An 18,960-nucleotide genomic window follows, 5' to 3' on the forward strand; every position below is an offset into this window, starting at 1 on the left:
AGTTATCAACATCCCTATGCCTCAGTTTCTTCATCAGTAAAATGAAAATAATAGTAGTAACTATTTCTAGAATTGTTCAGAAAAATGAAACATTGGATTTAAAGCATAGACTAATGTCTGGCATGCAATAACTCAAAGAACATTAGGATTTATGGTTGTGATGTTGTCATTGTTAACTGTTTTTATCTTACCCCTTCCCTCACCCAGCACCTCTCATTTCTAGGGTGCAGAGGATGACCACTGAAAATCAAGGGGACAGCTGATAAAGACTGGGTGATATGTGGTAGGGCAGACAGAAACAGTAAAATATGCACAACAATTTTAAAAATAGTACCACATGAAGCTATTTTAGAAAGGAGGCAACCTAAACAGTGCAAAATAAAAATTGATATCAAATGATGTTTCCGAGTTATCAAAAATGAGTGTATTTACCACGATCTTTTTACTAAGACAGGGGTGCAAGGTAAATTATAGAAAGATTTCCATCAAAATAATCCCTTGGAGCTGGGTTGTGTGGAGAGAGCTGATGAAACAGATAACATTGAAACTAGGCCTTGGTCTCAGGTGATGTTTGTATGTTCTAGGGCAGTGGTTTTCAACTCTTTAGATGATATTTTACAATGTATGGAGACATTTTTGACTGTCACAGCTGTAGGGATGGGGAGAAGTACTAGTGGCATCTAGTGGGGAGAGGCCAGGGATGCTGCTAAACATCCTGCATTACACAGGGCAGTTCCCCCCAACCACTGGCCCGCCCCCCACAAAAAGGAGTTACTCAGTCCAAAATGTCAGTAGTACAGCAGTTGAGAAATCCTCCTCTCGAGGTAGAAGTCAGTAGTAGAAAGAAGCCAGGGAGTTAAGAAGCCCAGCTTCTTCTCGTGACTCTGCTGTTAATGAGCTGGGCAATGGTGGGCAAACCATTTAACCTCTCTGGTCATCTCAAAATGAGAGGGTTGGATGAAATGACCTTTGGACCTTTCCATCTTGAACATTCTATGGGTGGAAATTGAGCATCTGTACTTGCATCTTTAGTTGAGGCAACATATTTGTGTTTATAGAGTCGTGGTACAAATTGAACAAATTGAATGAAGCCTTTGATAAAAAGGCTTTCTGTTTCTTAGTTTGCTGCTTTAATTTAATGATAATTTTGAGGGACAAAAGTTAATAGCATGTATATGGGATGTCAAACTGAAATAAATATTAACATGCAAGAACCTCAGAAGAAACATTTTGTATCAAGCTCTTAAGAAAAATGAGCTGTGTACAGAAAAACATCTACCTTAGGTCATGCAAAATTATGCTTGTATTGAGAAAGAAAATCACAACAAGTAGCTTTTGAACATTTTGATTTGTTGGACCAAATTGCGCTGACACCATCTCTTTTCAGTTCAAATAAACATTTATTCCAATAAAAGGAGCCACTGTGAACTTTGCTATTTGTGTGTATTTCTGGCTGTGCAGTGCCTCTAGTTTTGTGTGTTTACTAATCATACAGGCCTTAGAGAAGTAACACGTTATTTTCCAAATGCACCTTATTTTGTATCTAACTTCCGAAAATGGCTTCTAACCAAGCAAATCATGACAGTGGCTTTAAATTTTTCTAAATCTGCACCTGTATGAATAATGAGTATTTTAAAAAGATGCCCGAGTCCTCTCTATTTATGAAAGAATTTAATAAATGCCAACATCAATTTTAAAAATAACTCCAATGAGGTGTTTTAGTATGAATTACCAGGGGTCCAGAATGTGCCTCACGGTGGACGCATAAACCTGTGGAAATTTTTGGTGTGTTCTCAGGTTAATCAGATTCTGAAAGGAGTATTTGATTTTCCAGTAGGACTACCATCAAAAAAGTGAAGTGTACTGCTTAAAAAAGAAATTAACTCATAGGGCTTAAAATCTGCCAAAACCCGTCCCCCTCCTCTGGGGGAATGCATTTAGTTTTGCACTGAAAGTCAAGTTGAGAAACCTAATTTCCTTGGTATTGCTGATTCTAACATACTGGTTCAAAACTTCCCACAAGAGTAATTTTGCTTAAAAGAAAACTAAAATCAAGAAGACGTTTTAAAATTTCACAAGGAAATGTAAAGATTTCGATGTACAAATTCCCCAAATCTACCAGTGGACAGGAGAAGCAATGCCATAACCTTGCTTGACTCAGTTATCATGTTTTAGGGTATCCCATTCAGCAGTGGGTGCAGCATGGGGAAATAGCACTCTCTGCTGAAGGGAGGAAATGTACTGTCAAGGTGATAATTAAGACTTCTTCTTCCTTGTTATATTTTCACTTACCATGGCTGACCTTGTTTGAAAATTATTCAGTCTGGGGGATGTAAAAATATAAAGTACTTACAAAGTTTTGTGTAAGTGTGAACAGATGTGTACACATGCATGTGTATTTGTGTGTGTACACATACACGTCTTCTTAATGAAGATGCTGAACATTTCTATGGCCCACTCCACTCCTAAAATGATGTGATTCTAAAGGTTTTTAATATATATCCAAAGGAATGGAGACCATCATGTCAAAGGATTACCCGCACTCCCATGTTCATCACAGCTTGATTTATGTTAGCCAAGATGTGGAACCAACCTAAGTGTCCATTGATGGATGACTGGGTAAGGAAAGTGTAGTATGTATATATATATACAGTGGAACACTACTTAGCTGTAAAAAAGAATGAAATTCTGCCATTTGCAGCAACATGGATGAGCTTGGAGAAATCATGTTAAGTGAATTAAGCCAGGCACAGAAGGAGAAATACTGCATGTCCTCACTCATAAGTGGGAGGAAAGAAAGAAGGAACAAAAGAAAGAAAGACCACAATGAAACGTTGAAATTTCAGAAGGGTAGAACAGACTTATAGTTTCTACAGGCGGGAAAGGAGTAGGAGGAGGGGGGTTAGAGGGTAATTGTAAGAATAATTACAATTTGTAAGGATGAACATGCTGATAATATTGATTTGGTCATCACATACTGTACATAAATACTGATAGTCAACTTTGTACCCTATAAATATGTATAATTAATTATGTTTCAATTCAAAAAATAAATTAAAAAATAAAATAAAATAAAAAAACAACAAACAAACAAAAGAAGGTTCTTTTTAGATGAGTCCCTTTTTAAAATAGACATTTATGATTCATGTATATATAAGTGTAATATTTTGATGTGGCTAACAGTTTAACCGATCAATGCTAAGGGCTTTTGATAATGAATTGTCATCCACTTTGGGATGTTTGGAGTAAAGAGATGTCCACCACCAATTGTAAGAGATACAGGCTTTTGCTTGAGAAAAAACAATCAGGCGCAATTCAGGAGACTGGACTATTGACAACTTGATTCCTGGTCCTCATCAGCCAAGTAGTCTTCATTTCTCACCTCTTTCCTTTGTTCTTGTTATACATCCCAGAAATCTAGTTTCTATTAAATGCAGGGATTTTTACATACATTAATTTTAAATGTTTTTTACAGCTTTTTTGAGGTATAATTTGCAAAGCATAAATTTCACCTATTGATTTTTTTGGCAAATTTATAGAGTTGTGCAACCCTCACCACAATCAAGTTCTAGAATTCTTTCATCTTCCCCCAAATTTCTCTCCTACCCATTTGCAGTCAGTCCCCACTCCCACCCCTCTAGCCACCAGTAACCACTACTCTGATTTCTGTCTCTATAAATTTTCTGTTTCTGAGAATTTCATAGCTGGATCATGTAATACATAGTCTTTGTATCCTGTTTCTTTCACTTAGCACAACATTTTGAGGTTCATCAGTACTGCCGAGAGTACACATGTCGTGATAATTTAATCTTTTTAGTCACTGGATAGTATCCCATGGTATGGGCACACTGCATTGTGTTTGTTCATTCACCACTTGTGAGTGTTTGGATTTTTTCCAGTTTTGGGCTATCATTAATAACGCTGCCATAAACATTTATATACAAATCTCTGTGTGAATACATGTTTAATTTCTCTTGGGTAGATTCGTTAGAGTGGAATTTATGAATTAATTGTATGGTAAGTTTATAGTTAACTTCATAAGAAACTGCCAGCCTGTTTTCCAATGCAGCATTATAATTTTACAGTTCTACCAGCAATGCATGAAAGTTTCAATTTCTGAAAATCTTTGCCAATATTTGGTATTATCTGTCTTTTTTATTATGGCCATTTTAGGGGATGTGTAGAAGTATCATATTGTGGTTTTAATTTGCCTTTCCTTACTGTGCTTATTAGTCATTATATATCTTTCTCAAGGTCTTTCTATTTCAAGTCTATTCAAGTCTTTATTGGGATGATTAGATATCAAATGTGCAAAAAATGATCGCTGACCTTCACCTCAAATCATACACAAAAATAAACTCAAAATGGAACATAAGAGTGAAAATTATGAAGCTTCTAGAAGAAAACATGGGAAAAAAATCTTTGTGACTTTGGATTAGGCAAAGAATTCTTAAATGTGACACCAAAAGCACAAGGAATAAAAAAATAATAATAAACTTCAATAAAGTTAAAAATATTTGTGATTCAAAAATATCATTAAGAAAATGAAAAGATAAGCCACATACTGGAAAAAAAAACATGACCCAGTTACAAATGAGTGAAAGTGGAAGTCAGATAAAACCTTTCAGAAAGTGATAAAAACACTTGGCTTGGGATCCAAGTGTCCTAGTCCTGGTTCTGCAGTAACATAAATGCCATGGAACAAGTCACTGGATCTCTCTGTGCCATAGTCTCCTCACCTGTAATTCAGTAGGTGTGAACCAGGTTACCATTACAGATTCTCTCCCGCGATAAGCTTTTGTCAAGTAAAGTACTACTATAACAACCTGTACTGCTCTGATGACACATTGGTGGCTTCTCTTATTTGCAGACTGCAGTGAGAATCTGTTTCACTGTCACACAGGAAAGTGCCTTAATTACAGCCTTGTGTGTGATGGATATGACGACTGTGGGGATCTGAGTGATGAGCAAAACTGCGGTAAGTAGCATTGTTTCCCTAAGAGTTTTAATTTAAAATCACGAAAATTTATAGCTAAGGACTTAATGTGAGTAGGAGGCTAAATTATGAGATTGTCAGTTTATTTTTTAAAAGGTTTTTTTCAATCACTGGTCTCAGTCATATTTTATATGTAAATGTAATACTTCTTACATATACTAAGGAAATGTTAAAGAAGTGGGATGGAAAGACAGGTAAAGGTTGTTAATGTGTTAATATTTTTTTCTCCTTGAAAGTGCTCTGTTTCTCCTATGATTAGAGCCAGGGCTTACGTTTAGATTTTGAGCTCTTGAGCGAATCTTCTCAGGCAGATATATTGTGTGTGCCTGCCTCCATCTTATGTGTAACCAAAGACCCCTCCTTTATTTGATTGCCAAGCACTACAGGGACTGCTTGTGTCATAGCTATACCTAGGGTTAAGATGACACATTTGTTTTATGTACAAATACTGCTTTTCTTAACTTTAAAGAATGAACCTACCTTTCAAAGAGCCATGTTCAATTCTGAATGCCATTTCGTGAGTTAAAACCTGTTTATTTACCTTTTTGGCTTCGTGATTAGCTTTAACATTTTTAGGTTGTATATTATTGAATGACATAGGAATTTTGCAACATGAACAAAAGGGCAAGCTGGGATGAGGATGGACACTGGGAAAATGACATGAGACAGTGCTGAGCATTAGAGAATATCGAAAGCAACGTTGGGAAAGGATCCGGGGTATGATCAGAGAACGTTTGGGAGTGGTGAATATCAGAAACAACCCCATACTAAAAAACTTAGCAGTTTCTAGTTTCAGGGCATCCATAAAAATATTTAAAAATATGTATATGTACAAACCATCCCACAGGTGACTAGATAGACGTGGGTTATCTTCTGAATGACTAGTCTTGAGACAAAAGATGAGAAGGAATTGTAATTATATACATCATAGAATTTATGGTAGCAAAAGGCCTTAGAGATCATCTAATGCAACCTTTCCTTTTGCCAACGAGGTAACTGGGAAAATGCAGGAGGAGTGAGTCGAGCTTGGCAGGTGGATAAGTTACTGGAGGGGGCCAGGGTATAGTTAATGTGTGAAAAAGAATGCTGTTGCCATTCAGCATAGTGGCTCTGAAGATAGTAGGGTATCGTGAAGCTTGTGTTCTCAGGATGGCTATTGTCCTCATCTGATGGTAATAGTAACAACTTTCCCCTAGACCAGTCTCTGCATGGCTCCTGATCTTTAGTGGGCTGAGTATGGGTGGCTCTTCTGGTTCCTGCCCAAGCTTCCCACCCCCTGTGCTTTTCTTATTTTCTCTGTATATGTCTTCCATGTTCTTTGCTTTATTGCTCCAAAATGCCCTTTAAGATTCATGTCCCTTTATGAGTCTGTCTGTGACAGTGGCACTGTTAATGGAAACCCATGATTCTCCTTATTGAAATTGTTATTCATGAATCCACATCTTTTAAAGGACTTATGTTTAGGTTATACCACCTCTCATGGCAAAATATCCTATGGATTCTGCCCTCTATGAGAGGAAACTTATCACTTAGTTCTTCCCCCCTGCCCCAGGAATGTATGGAGTGGGAGAAAGTTTAGATCCAGGCCGAGAAGAATTGTGAAAATAATATAAGTTGTTTGTATTTCCTACCCAGCAGTTCTTTCAATGTGGGTTGTATATTAAGATAGTTCAATGAAAACTTAGGCTTAGTATCAGGAGAGATGACATAAGGAGATTCTTACCTTCCCAATTTACCAGAGAGAGGCGAGTTACAAATCTTAGAAACACGAGACAGCTGTCACATATACGTCAACTCAGCTATCTACATTGTGAAACACAAAACACAGTTCTGTTTATCAGTGTAGAAATCACAATTTTTTTGTAAGGAAAGAAAACAAAGCCTAAAGACAAGCACCATAAGAACAACTAAGGGTCCTGTGACAGTGGGGCTGCACTGTTATTCAAATGAAAAATAGATATGTCCTATCCCACAGTGACAGAGTGGTCAGTGGGGCACAAGCTTGGTGGAACATGGTGTTTTAATTGTGCCAGACCCACCATAGAAACGTTATTGAAGATATTGGAACAACTGGAGTGGATGCTCCTCAACGGGAACTGTGAGCCACAGGATTCTGAGTGCTTGTCCTGCTGGTTTTCTACATCCTCATGAATTTTCATCTCTCCAGATTGCCATCCCACAACGGAGCATCGCTGTGGTGATGGGCGCTGCATCACAATGGAGTGGGTGTGTGATGGTGACCATGACTGTGTGGACAAGTCCGACGAGGTCAATTGCTGTGAGTGCCCTGAGCATTCTTATTTTGTTGATATTTCCATTTCGGCTTGTTTAGACTGTTCTCAAGTTTCACTGTCTAAACAGCATCCGAGGGGAAAGATTCTTACACTTTGGTTCTAGCCTATAAAGAAGATAATGATCATCATTTTGAGTGGTGTGATGACAATAACAATGCGGTGCATCTGACTTCCACACTTCTCTCCCCCCAGCTCCAGGCTTCATTTGGTTGATCTGGCCAAGCAGGTGTTTGTTCTCTCTCATTACTATTGTTCCATGTGTCTCCTTTATGCTTCTGTGGCTTTGTCAAAGGTGATGCTCTTCCCGGAGACCGGGGGACCTTTCTCCCCAGATGATGGATGAGTAGCTAAACTAAGCTTCCCTGTAGGAGCCTCCAAACCTGTTCTCAGGGGCCATTTGAGGAAGAACATGGAGAGAATTTCCAGAGAGATGAGAGCCTTTCATGTTCACACAGTTACATGGACAGTGTGTGATAATAATAATTTTGTAGCCTGTTGTGTTTCTGGGTGAATGGAAATCTTCAGGTAGCTGTTACTGAACTGAACTAATAAATAACAAGTATGACTATTAACCCTTTTTTGCCCCATAGAAAATACAATATACCCAGTAGGCAATAATAAGAATGAGTGAATAGAAGTTAGATGTTAAAAGAGAGTACGATTGACCTGAAAGAGTTCATGTGATGTATTTTACGTGTGTTTGAACTACTTAAACTTTTTATTTCATCTTTTTGAATTTATTAAACTTTTTATTTCATTGTTTGTCTAAAAAATGTAGAAAAAGTTGATGTATATGAGATTGAATATTTAATGGGCTCATAATTTGAGGCAAAAATAGAAATGTGGATTGTACAGTTTTTATTCTGACGTGAGAAAAGTTATATAAACAGTTTCACAAGTACAGTGTCTAGCTTTCCCCTTCCCCGAATTGGGTTTAACGTGGAATATCATCTGAATCATCCTTGCTTAGTGGACACAGTGGGACAGGGTGGACTATTCTCACTGGAACTTGGAACATGACACTCAAGTATAACTTTTCTGGTGTTGAGCCTTAATTCAAGAACAGTAGGCTTTAATATTAGGTAGTAACTCCGTGAAGGCTGGTTCACATGATACATGGGCTTCTGATGTTCTAAAAGACAAAAGGTATGGAATTTAGGAAACGTATAGGAAACTTTTTTTGTTTGTTTTGGCCGCTGGCCAGTACAGGGTTGAACCTTGGATTTTGGTGTTATCAACACCATGCTCTAACCCTATAGGAAGCTTAATGGCTACTAGAGCATAACTTTTAAATATCAGATGTCATTAACAAGTTTTGAAACAAAGTGTTTATTGTGTGTTAGGTACTATGTGAGTTCTTTCACATATTTTTTCCATTGGCTCATTAGGTCAGGAAGATGTAGAATGAAATATTTGGGCTGAAGTCAGAAAAGCTTGCATCACATTGTGGCCCTACCTCTCGACAGCCATGGGACTTTGAGATAGGCAATAAACTCTCTAAACTTCTGTTTTCTCATCTGTGAAATGAGAATGACAATATTTATTTTGTAAGATATTTTTTATGAGGATTTGAGATCATGTGCATATGCACCTAGCACAGCTCTTACCATACAAGCAGTTGTATATAAATTGTAGTTTTTACTATTAATAGTATCACTACTACCATCATTAAAAACAATCATGCAGTTCCCGAGAAAAAGTTAACATTTCATAAGTGCCATTTAATAAGGCAGGAAAAATTCTAGAAAGAAAATTTTCCATTCTCTAAATGCTTGGAATTAAAAAAAAATGAAACATCCATTTGTGTATGCATTTCGTGGTAATGGCCCATAAGTGGGAATCATTTATATGACCTGCAGACAGAAAGAAGAATTAATAAAAAAAAAGTGAATATTATTCTGCCTTTCCTAGCCTGTCACAGCCAGGGTCTGGTGGAATGCAGAAATGGACAGTGTATCCCCAGTACTTTCCAGTGTGATGGCGACGAGGACTGTGAAGATGGGAGTGATGAGGACCACTGCAGTGACAGTGAGTGGGTTGCACCGCCCCTGCAACTTTCCTTTATTGGGGGACTTTTCCTTGGGAACAAAGCAAAGTGTTCAAAGTGACCTAATGCTTAAATAGAATTTTCAAATAAATAATTCCAAATCGCTAGCCAGGAAACCCTTTCCCGTGATAATTATACTACTCAAGCAACTTGTGCTGAAAAACGTTTCCTAAGGGTAGAGGGTAGAAGTGAAACACCTAAACAGCATGGTTGCATTCAGTGAACTGTTTTATGGGGAAAGCCATGATAAAGAGAAATTTTAGAGCATAGTGTCCAATGAAATGAAATTAGATTAAGAGGAATTGTCTTCTGAAATTAAATGTAACAACTTCCTAAAATAACCACATTCAGAGAAGCAGTTTAAAGCCTCACATTACCAAGCAATACACTTAAATACACTTTAAAAGGAATCTGATATTTGTGTGTGAGACTCAAAAAGAAAAAGTGAATCAAATCGGTTTTTTAAGTGTGACTATTTCTATCAGAAAAGTTTCACACTGATTGTTTTAAGCCTCTGTTTGTGTAGAAGCTTCTTGGTATGGAGCTAGTAAGAATATCCCTAGACTGAAAAACCACTACATTTGTTCGTATGATAGAGGCATAACCTCATTGTTAAAAATGTGGTTGTTGCAGCCCTGCTGCCTGAGTTCAAGCCCCGCATCTGCTACTTACTGTCTGGTTGACTTTAGGCAAGTTACTTAACTCCTCTATGTCTCGGTTTCTGTGCCTGTAAACTCAGAATGATGCTAACTACTCCACAGCGGTGGCACATGCTGAGTACTCAATAAATGTTAGCTATTATTACACACGAATTATGTTAAGGCATTTCTTGGGCTCTGTATATCCATAATCAGCTAATGGTCACCTGTAGATAAATTAGTTTTGTCATAATGAATACTTGATCATTAGAATAACTTTAATGAGAAACCATCCAAGACCTAAAGGGAGAGCTTTAAAAGCACAGACTTTATTACATAAAAATAATATAGAAAGAGTGCTTTGTTTTACTCATTTTAAAGTTCAGAAGGAAATCCTTTACCAGGCACAAGTTATTGTGGGCATTATCAACCAAAGCCCCTCCCTTTGGATCAGATTGTTCTTTCTTTCTATATAATTCAACTCTGAAATAATTTGGGGTTCTTCACTGTGTAAGGGCCAGATTTGTAGATTATTTTCTTCCATGTGTGAGATGTAAAAAAGTCATATGATAAAATGAATAACAAAGTAAAATTTTATTATCTTTATAGTAATTATTCTAATGAATTCAACTAAAAATGTATATTGCGGTGCTAATATGTGTTCATCCCCTGGGGATTCAGTGGCAAGCAAAACAGCTGATGGAGCTTGCAGGCTGCTGGGGGAGACCAGCTTGCTACCAATAATTGTGCAAGTCAGTGTCTAACCACGAGTAACGCAGGCTACACAGGGAAGTACAGGGTGCTGTGATGCCATCTGTGGTGTGCATGTCCCGGTACAGGGCCTCAGACAAAGCTCCCCCAAGGAAGAGAGATTGGAGCTCAGATGGTAAAAATTAGTGGAGTTCACAAAGAAGAAGGGGGCTTGACAAAGCGTCTCAGACACAGGGCACTGCTTGACCAGCAGTCCCAAGGTGGGAAAGAACAAGGCATCTTCTGAGCAGTAGGGTCCTGAGAAAAGGCCATTGTGATTACAGAGCTGAGAATGAAGGGGAACAGGGTGCAGCATCATAATTGTCATTAAGATTACAGGCTTGCTCTGCTAGACAGGGCTAGGGAGGGAGCAGGACCCATTTCTCCCAAGGCTTTGGACACTGTCGAAGATTTAGGTCTTTAAACCCTTCAGGCTCTGTCTCTGCACACCTGTCTGGTCTCCCTTACCCTCCTTCTCAGTGGTTGAAGCTCCAGTGACTTTGACCTGTGCACTTTCCTCCTCCAGGCCTGTGCGTGTGCTGCTGTTCTGCTTGGGAGACCCATCCTCTTACCATAACTTACCCCTCTGTCTGGAAAACTCCTTTGAGAAGTTTCCCTTTATGACCTAATCTGCTTCTGTTGCTCTCTATGTGTATCTTTTGTAAAGCAGTGATCACACAGCATCATAAGGTTTCATTCATGGAGATATCCTTATCAGAGTACAAGCTATATCACAGAGAGCTTCATGCCCATTTACCTTTTCATGCCCAGTGCCTAGCCTGTCACATAGACTTGTCACATAGCAGGAACTTAATATTTGCTGAAATAATGAGTGCATGATGTCGTAGTAAAATTTCCCGAAGAGCCTAACTCACGGAAATTGTTTAGGTTTGCCTTAAGAAAAAAGTTTGACTCTGCTTACATTAAAAATAAAATAAAATAAAATAGAAAAACAGTGACATCTCTTTTCTGCAAGGCTATCTATCGTATTAAGTTGCACATTAATGGTACTGCAAAGGAGAAAGATTCTGGTATAATAAATATTGTCTTAGAATTATAGGCAAGGATTATATATACACGCATAATATTATTTATTCTTAAAAGTGCCTTGCAAGATTTTCTAGATTCCAGATGACATATCTGAAAGTAATTAACCATAATGGGGGAGAGATGGAAAATGGGCAGGAATTTATTATCTTATCCATTTAATCTACAAATGATCAGGAAATCAATGGGAAAACCAGTTTCCTTTCTACATACCTTAAGGAAAAGCCATTAGGGCAAAGGCTAATGTTACTGCTATCTTTCATTTGGAAACAAGAAACCCGGTTCTCAGGTCATCACAGCTAGTCTGATGATACTTTCCAAGAATATACTGAGAACATGGGTAACAGCTGCATGTGACTTGTATTGTGATAAAGTAGCCCTATTGTATTGGTGTTGATACCCTATTTATTATTAGGGAAAGCATTTTCTTAGAGGGAAGAATAGAGTAGGGAGTGATTGAGTTTTTAAAATAATGTCATTTAGTATTTACAAATTCAAGATCTTTATATTGCTCTCTCCCTCAAGTCACTTGAGTTTTATTTTATAATCAAGTGTAGGCATTTCCATTGAAAGCAACAGCCACCTGTTTTTTAGTGTAGGTTGTCTCTGATTTCTTCCTTCCTACAGATTGTTTTTAGAATAAATGAATTGTATTTAGTTGCCAGGAAAATTAATCCAGAAGGTACTAATTCAATGTGTGTTCAATATTTTTAGAGAAATTGGAAGGAAATTAATGTTGTGTCATTCCTCAGCTCCACCAGACATTCTTGACCCTTTAGGTCCTAGTGTAGGGAATTTACAGATGATGAGAGTTAATGTGCCCTTTTCCCCTTCCACAGGTCAGACTCCATGTCACGAAGGTAACCAAAGATGCCTCTACAATTCCTGCCTCGAATCATGTGGTGGTAGCTCTCTGTGTGACCCTAGCAACAGTCTGAATAACTGTAGTAAGTACAATAGCTGACGAATGCAATAACCATGTCAGGATGCACATTTGGCATTTTTCTTCTACATTGACATTAAAATACTGAAGTTTGGAATCCCTCCAAAAAAGTATATCCACATATTTTCCATTTCTTTTCTAAAGTTTACATGTGGTAGCACAAAGAAACATAATGGTCCTAATTAACTTATATCAGAAACAAATGTGTCATTGTGAGTGGGCTATAAATCCACATTGTTTAATATCATTACCATCACTTTCAACTTGACATCAACTCCTATATATTATTTTCTTGGCTCCATCTGCAGTCAGATGCTATCTTTCTTCCTTTTTAAAGCACAGCTTCGAAAATGGAAACTTTATCCAAGAAGCAAATATGTTGAAATAGCCACATAAAACTTTGGCGGTCTGTTCTTTTAATAAAATTTATTCTCATCTTTTCAGGAACTTTAGTGACCTATAATGGTTTTGGAATGATTATGTTAACTTGTTTCAGTGACAAGGTAACAGCTCCAAGTGTTGTAAGCAGGTAGCTGTCTCTAAAGTGGCATTCAGGAGGAGGAATTATTTGGGGTAAGATGGAAGAGCATGTATAGACGACCACGGGAAATTTAAAATCAATCAGAAAATCTCCAGTGACGGATTTCTAGTCATGACTTCTTACTACTGGGCTCTGCTTTCATATAATACTCATTGATTTCACTTTTTTTTTTTTTCCTTTTTTTGTCTTTTTTTACTGACCGGTAGTGGGATCGCAACCCTCAGTGTTGCGCCCGCACCGCGCTCAGCCAGTGAGCGGGAACCGGTCTCCACATGGGATCTGAACCCTCGGCGGGAGCGCCACCGTGCTCCCAAGCGGCGCACTCTCCAGTGCGCCACCGGGCTGGCCCAATTTCACTTTTGATAACTAATTTTTTTGCCTCACCTTCAGCTTGGGGCTAGAAATTTGGAAGCAGGTCAGTCAGCTGTTAGTTGGCAAGAGGGTATTATTCTTAACTCACATCCTCTCAGTAGGAGGCTGCTGGAAGCTGGGAGACTGACAGGCCCTTAGATTTGCTGCAGTTTTTGGGTCCTAGTTTTACCTGGTGACTTTTCTGGGTCAGGGTAGAGCTTGTAGGGTGCCCCTGTAACTGTTAGGGAGTCTCAAGGGGTGAAGAGTGTGAGCCAGGAAGGGATTCAGGGAGGCAGCCAATGAAAAACCCAGACTGCCAGGACTTTTGTTTTCATGGGTACTTAATAACTGCTTGGCTGAAAGCACGATGCCTGGCCTTCCTCCGTTTCCCATATGAGAAGACAGTTTCCCATATGTGAGAACAGTAGATACTTCATTTCCCATATGAGAGATCAGTAGCTATTTGTTTGGCCACTAAGAAGTTACAAATTGCCACTTGATTCCCTATAAAATGATTTTAAAAAAAACTATATATATATATATAATGGTACTCATATATATAGCTATAATAATATATTATATAATAAGTAAATATGTTATAAATATACTTTATATACAATATATTATAAGTTTCTATATGCATACATACACACACACATATTCATATTCTGAGTCCATTGTTTCCATTGTTTCATTTTGCTTATGTCCCAATCTGCCCTGGAACATTTTCAGGATCATTTCTTTGCTTTCACCTTGGGATGAGTAATTTTGAACAGTGATAGTGTCATCTCAAAAACATGTGTTTATTATTAAAGTTTTGGGGGTTGTTTGACATGGAACTTAGGCTCTTTGATGGTGAAGAAGGGAGAACTGACCCTAGCTTCCTGGAGATGAGTTTTCAATGTGGAGGAACATACTGCTGTCTTCCCACTCATGCATACTGCAATGGTTTTTCTTTATGTACTTCAAATACACTCAGTTTCCCTGGCTTCTCACTGTCTCACCAGCTTCCTCACTTGCTACGTATGTACTTGCCAGGTTCTCTCTATATGTACGCAGTGAACATTTGAATGGACCTGCTTCTGAGTGCCAGACACTGGGTGAAGCATTGGTCCTTCATTCCTTCTGCGTCATTAAAAACAGTGTGTGTGCCTAACTTCTGGTTGAGAGTCAAGATGCTATACCTGATCATTTAGAGAGCTTCAGGTATATGCGTGCTTGGTTCTTTGTAAAGGTGGACAAATAGCATCTTGTCTCAGAAAACCTTTCATGTACTTGAAAATGTGATTAATTATTTGAAGATTTTTACCACTGTCAGAAACTGTTATTACTTAGCCTCTGGGGCACAACTAAACAGCACTCTTTTTCTGTGGATTGATGCCAACGGAGAATGTGAGTTTGGAGAATGTGGACATTCTGTTTGGTGGAGCCAGCCTTTCACTGGAGTTGCTCGGATTCTGGTCTTTGAAGACACTGGTTCTTGCCGTCCCATACAATGTTATACAACTTTCTAATGGTCTCTGAAGATAAACTGGGTGGGACCTAGTCATCAGTATTTGAAAAATTCCCCAGGTGACTCCAGCGTGTACCAAGATTGAGAGTGACTGCTCTAGTGGCATGTTTGTGACTAGGCTGCAGGAGTATATGACTCCTCTGAAATTGGACGTGAAAAGTTTTCCTATTCCTACGTGCATTTTTTAATAGAGAAGGCCCATGGCTTAGCTTAGATTCTGCTAAGCGCCTACAATTTTTTCTCAAAGCCTGAAAACCACATCTCTGATAAGAAAGTGTGCTGATAGGCTTGAAGTATCACAGTTGTCAAGGAACAGCTTTTAGCAGCCTGCATTACTGCATCCAGTCACAGTCTAGCATCTAACATCTTTGTGCCCTGCTGAGAGGCAAAATATAGACATATCCTTGCCTTAGGGGGTAGGAGCAGGAATGCTATCTCCTTTCACTCTGGTGTAGAGGGACTTATCCATCATTTCCCACTTGTAGCGGGCAATCCAGACAGCTGGTGGGGAGGGGGGGGGGCTGGCCCAAAAAGCAACGTCTGGGATTTCTCCCTCACCTCCTAAGCCCATGTTCACTATGGCAGTGAAGCCAGGTATGGCTGTCATGCCCCAGGCTTTCTCAAGTTTCCCACAGAGTTCTATTCACCTTTGTTTACCTTTATCTGTACATTTTTACTCATGCATTTTTTCCCCTTCCACATTGTAAGGCTGTTATTCAACACCAAGGAAGAAATGAACAGCTTTGCTCTTTGAGTATATTCCTCTGGCGTGTTAATTTCCTTCCATCTCTTTGCAAGCTCCAGGTGGAAGGAACAAATAGTATAGGGGTGTGGTAAAAAAAAGCCAAACACCATAATGGCCAAGGAGGTCAGTCCTTGGGAGCAAAAAAAAGAGAGAAGAGTGATCTCTTTATAAAAGTATTTCCCAACTAATAAGTGAAAAATAAATGATTGAATTAGAATATTACTATTTGATAACAGTGAATTCATGGGTCAGGCTCAGAGCATCTACCGCTGCTGACATTGCAAGAAGAGGGAAATCAGACATGATGTGGCTTCTGATGAAAGAACACCACAGCCACTGCAGTCTTGCCAAAGAAATGAAGCCTAGTCAATCCTCTGGATTCAGCTGCCAATGTTCAAGAGATAAAGAGGATGGGGGAACATGTTTAACCTCACCAGGCATGTGCAATCAGCAAAATCCAAACTGTAGTACACTCCACAGGTCAAATCCCTGGACTCTGCAATAGTTAAATTATAAAAAAAAAAACAATAAAAAATAAAAAATCGGAAAGAGGGGAACCCAGAGATTATAAAAGACTTAAAAGGCAAGTTGAAAAATGGGTGAGTCTAAAATTCAGTATGTAAGGAATGGTGCACACTTAGTTAATAAAACTATTAGGAGCAAGGAAGTGATAACTATGAAACTCATTATCACTTTGAGGGGTAAGGAGGAGGTTGCTATAAGACAGGGTATGTGGAGGGGTTTCTGCGGTGTCTGGAAAAGTTCAGTTTGTTGACCTTGGTGATAGTTACAAGGGTGTTCACCTTATAATAGCTCATCAAACTATTAAAATAGTAGCAATAAAGAGTGACTTAGAGTTTGAGGCAGAGATGAATTATTAAATATTATATATACAACTGAATATAGAAAGCCACACTTTTCACGTAAATGATCATCAGTTAATACATGACTTCCAGTGACTTCAGAGTTTTGCATCATGACAAAGACGTAACATCATTTAGTTAGCAATCCTGTCTTTAGGTTGAATTTAACAAATCTTGTTTCAGACTTTGGAAGGTGGGATATCATTCAGACTCTATTAGGATTATTTTTTTCTCATTCTCAGCAGATATCTATTAAATCTTATGTATAATCAGGACACAGCGTTAAACTCGCACTGGAAAACCAGTTTTGTGGCGAACATTCTCACGTTTGTGACGCGATCGCCCTCTAGTGGCTATTGTAAATCAGGATCATGAGTGAGCTCAATGCTTAAGATAAAAAAGCTTTTTGGTATCATAAATCATAGAATTTGCGGTTGACAGATATCTTGAGAGTTTGTCTTGCCTTAGCAATATGTGAAGAATGCTTTATGAAGGAATAAAACACAAGATTCAATCAACCTTACCACATTTCAATAAAGATCCCCAGAATAATATATGATCATTATTAAATCCTTTCATCTCCCTTGGCTCTGAAACACTTAAAAGTTATATGTTATCCCAAATCAAAAGTGATAGATTCTCCATATATCCAGAGAGAGAAAAAATTATCCATGTATTATGTTTTATTAATCTTCTAAATGAAACATGCTGACAAAAAGTTAAACGTTGATGGTGTGGTAGAGAAGGAGAGAAAAAGGGAAGGCATGTACAGGAAAAAAAGATGGCAAAAATCTGTATGAATTATTTTTTTAAAATTGTAGGTATACTAAAGAAACTAGGAAAAAAGTATAGAGTTAGAGCTGCGTCTACTGACTAGTAAGATGGTCATGATAGAGAAGGAACAGCAAGCTGAAGATTAATATGGACAGAGTGATTTTGCTTTAGCAAAATAAAAGCACATCTCTGTGTGAGTGTGTAAATACTTATGTGCACAAATGTGAGGACAGGAAAGACATGGAAGGACTCACACCACTCTGTTGGCTTTGAGAGATGGTGAGAGGAAGGGGAGTGGGGAGTTGATAAACTGTTTCTTCGTTCATCTTTGTGTTGTTTTTATTGTTATGAGGAACATGTCTTTTTTTTTTTTTTTGGTAATCTGAAAGCAAATATTTGAATGTTACCCATTGTCTTAGTTTGGGCACTATAACTAATTACCATAGACTGGGTGGTTTATAAACAACCAACAAACGTTTCTCACAGTTCTGAAGGCTGGAAGTTCCAGCATGGATGGGTTCTGGTGAGGGCCCTCTTCTGGGCTGCAGACTGCTGACTTCTCACTGTATCCTCACATGGCAGAAAGAGGGTGTGAGAGAGCTTTCTGGGGTCTTTTTTATGAGGACACTAATCCCATTCATGAGAGACACCCTCTCATGACTTAATCACCTCTCAAAGGCCCCACCTCATAATACTATCACATCAGGGGTTAAGATTTCAACGTATGCATTTGGTGGGGACACAAAAAATTCATCCATTCCACACCTCCTCCACAAATCAAAGCAATTAATAAACAGAACCAACCCCATACTCCTCTGCCTCATCTTCTCTCTGCCATGTGCTCATCCTTAAGATTATGCCACCTTTACAGTATTGTATCCTCCCCAAGGAACTGACAGTCATGTTAAATTGTCCAGAAGATTTTTAGTATGGCTAGCGTCAGTCTCCTTATAAACGTAATGTCTGTGAAGCCCCCAGATTCTTTAAATTAAGTAGTCCCAGAGCTGTTTTAATATTTCACACCAGTCCTCATTGCTAATCTATTTGCATGCATACCAATTCTTAGTCAAATAATTAAGTTAAATTTGAATAGTCACTCAATGAGGCATGGAGTTTTTAGACTGCCTGGGACAATTTTACCAAGACACTTGCTCGATTACTTCTCTCCCTTCAGGGAATATAATACGACTGTGAACAGAAGGAACAGGGAGCCTCTCTACCGCGTTCCCCCAAACCTGTCCAAATCCCATTTATCCTTGGAAGGCTTCCTGAGTTGCTCTTGCTCCATCTTACCCCTTTGGGCTCCTAGCATTTTGCTCAATACTGCTGTCTTAGTAAATTCAGACTGTTACAACAAAATACCACCGACTGGGTGGCTTAAACAACAAACATTTATTTCTCATAGTTCTGGAGGCTGGAAGTACAAGGTCAAAGTCCTGGCAGATTCAGTCTCTGGTG

The 18,960-nt window shown here is 38.5% G+C and overlaps 1 protein-coding gene across 1 annotated transcript in view; it reads left to right on the forward strand.

The window, feature by feature from the left end:
• The window catches only part of CORIN (corin, serine peptidase), a 164,352-nt gene that overhangs the window by 73,987 nt on the left and 71,405 nt on the right, over positions 1–18,960 (forward strand). Inside the window, exons 4-7 of the mRNA XM_008574712.1 lie at positions 4,871–4,978; positions 7,164–7,274; positions 9,202–9,318; positions 12,612–12,719. Of these exons, the coding sequence (XP_008572934.1) occupies positions 4,871–4,978; positions 7,164–7,274; positions 9,202–9,318; positions 12,612–12,719 (444 nt within the window). The remainder of the gene's footprint in view (positions 1–4,870; positions 4,979–7,163; positions 7,275–9,201; positions 9,319–12,611; positions 12,720–18,960) is intronic.

This window comes from Galeopterus variegatus, unplaced genomic scaffold (genome assembly GCF_000696425.1).
Source record: "Galeopterus variegatus unplaced genomic scaffold, G_variegatus-3.0.2 Scaffold1090, whole genome shotgun sequence".
Lineage (NCBI taxonomy): Eukaryota > Metazoa > Chordata > Mammalia > Dermoptera > Cynocephalidae > Galeopterus > Galeopterus variegatus.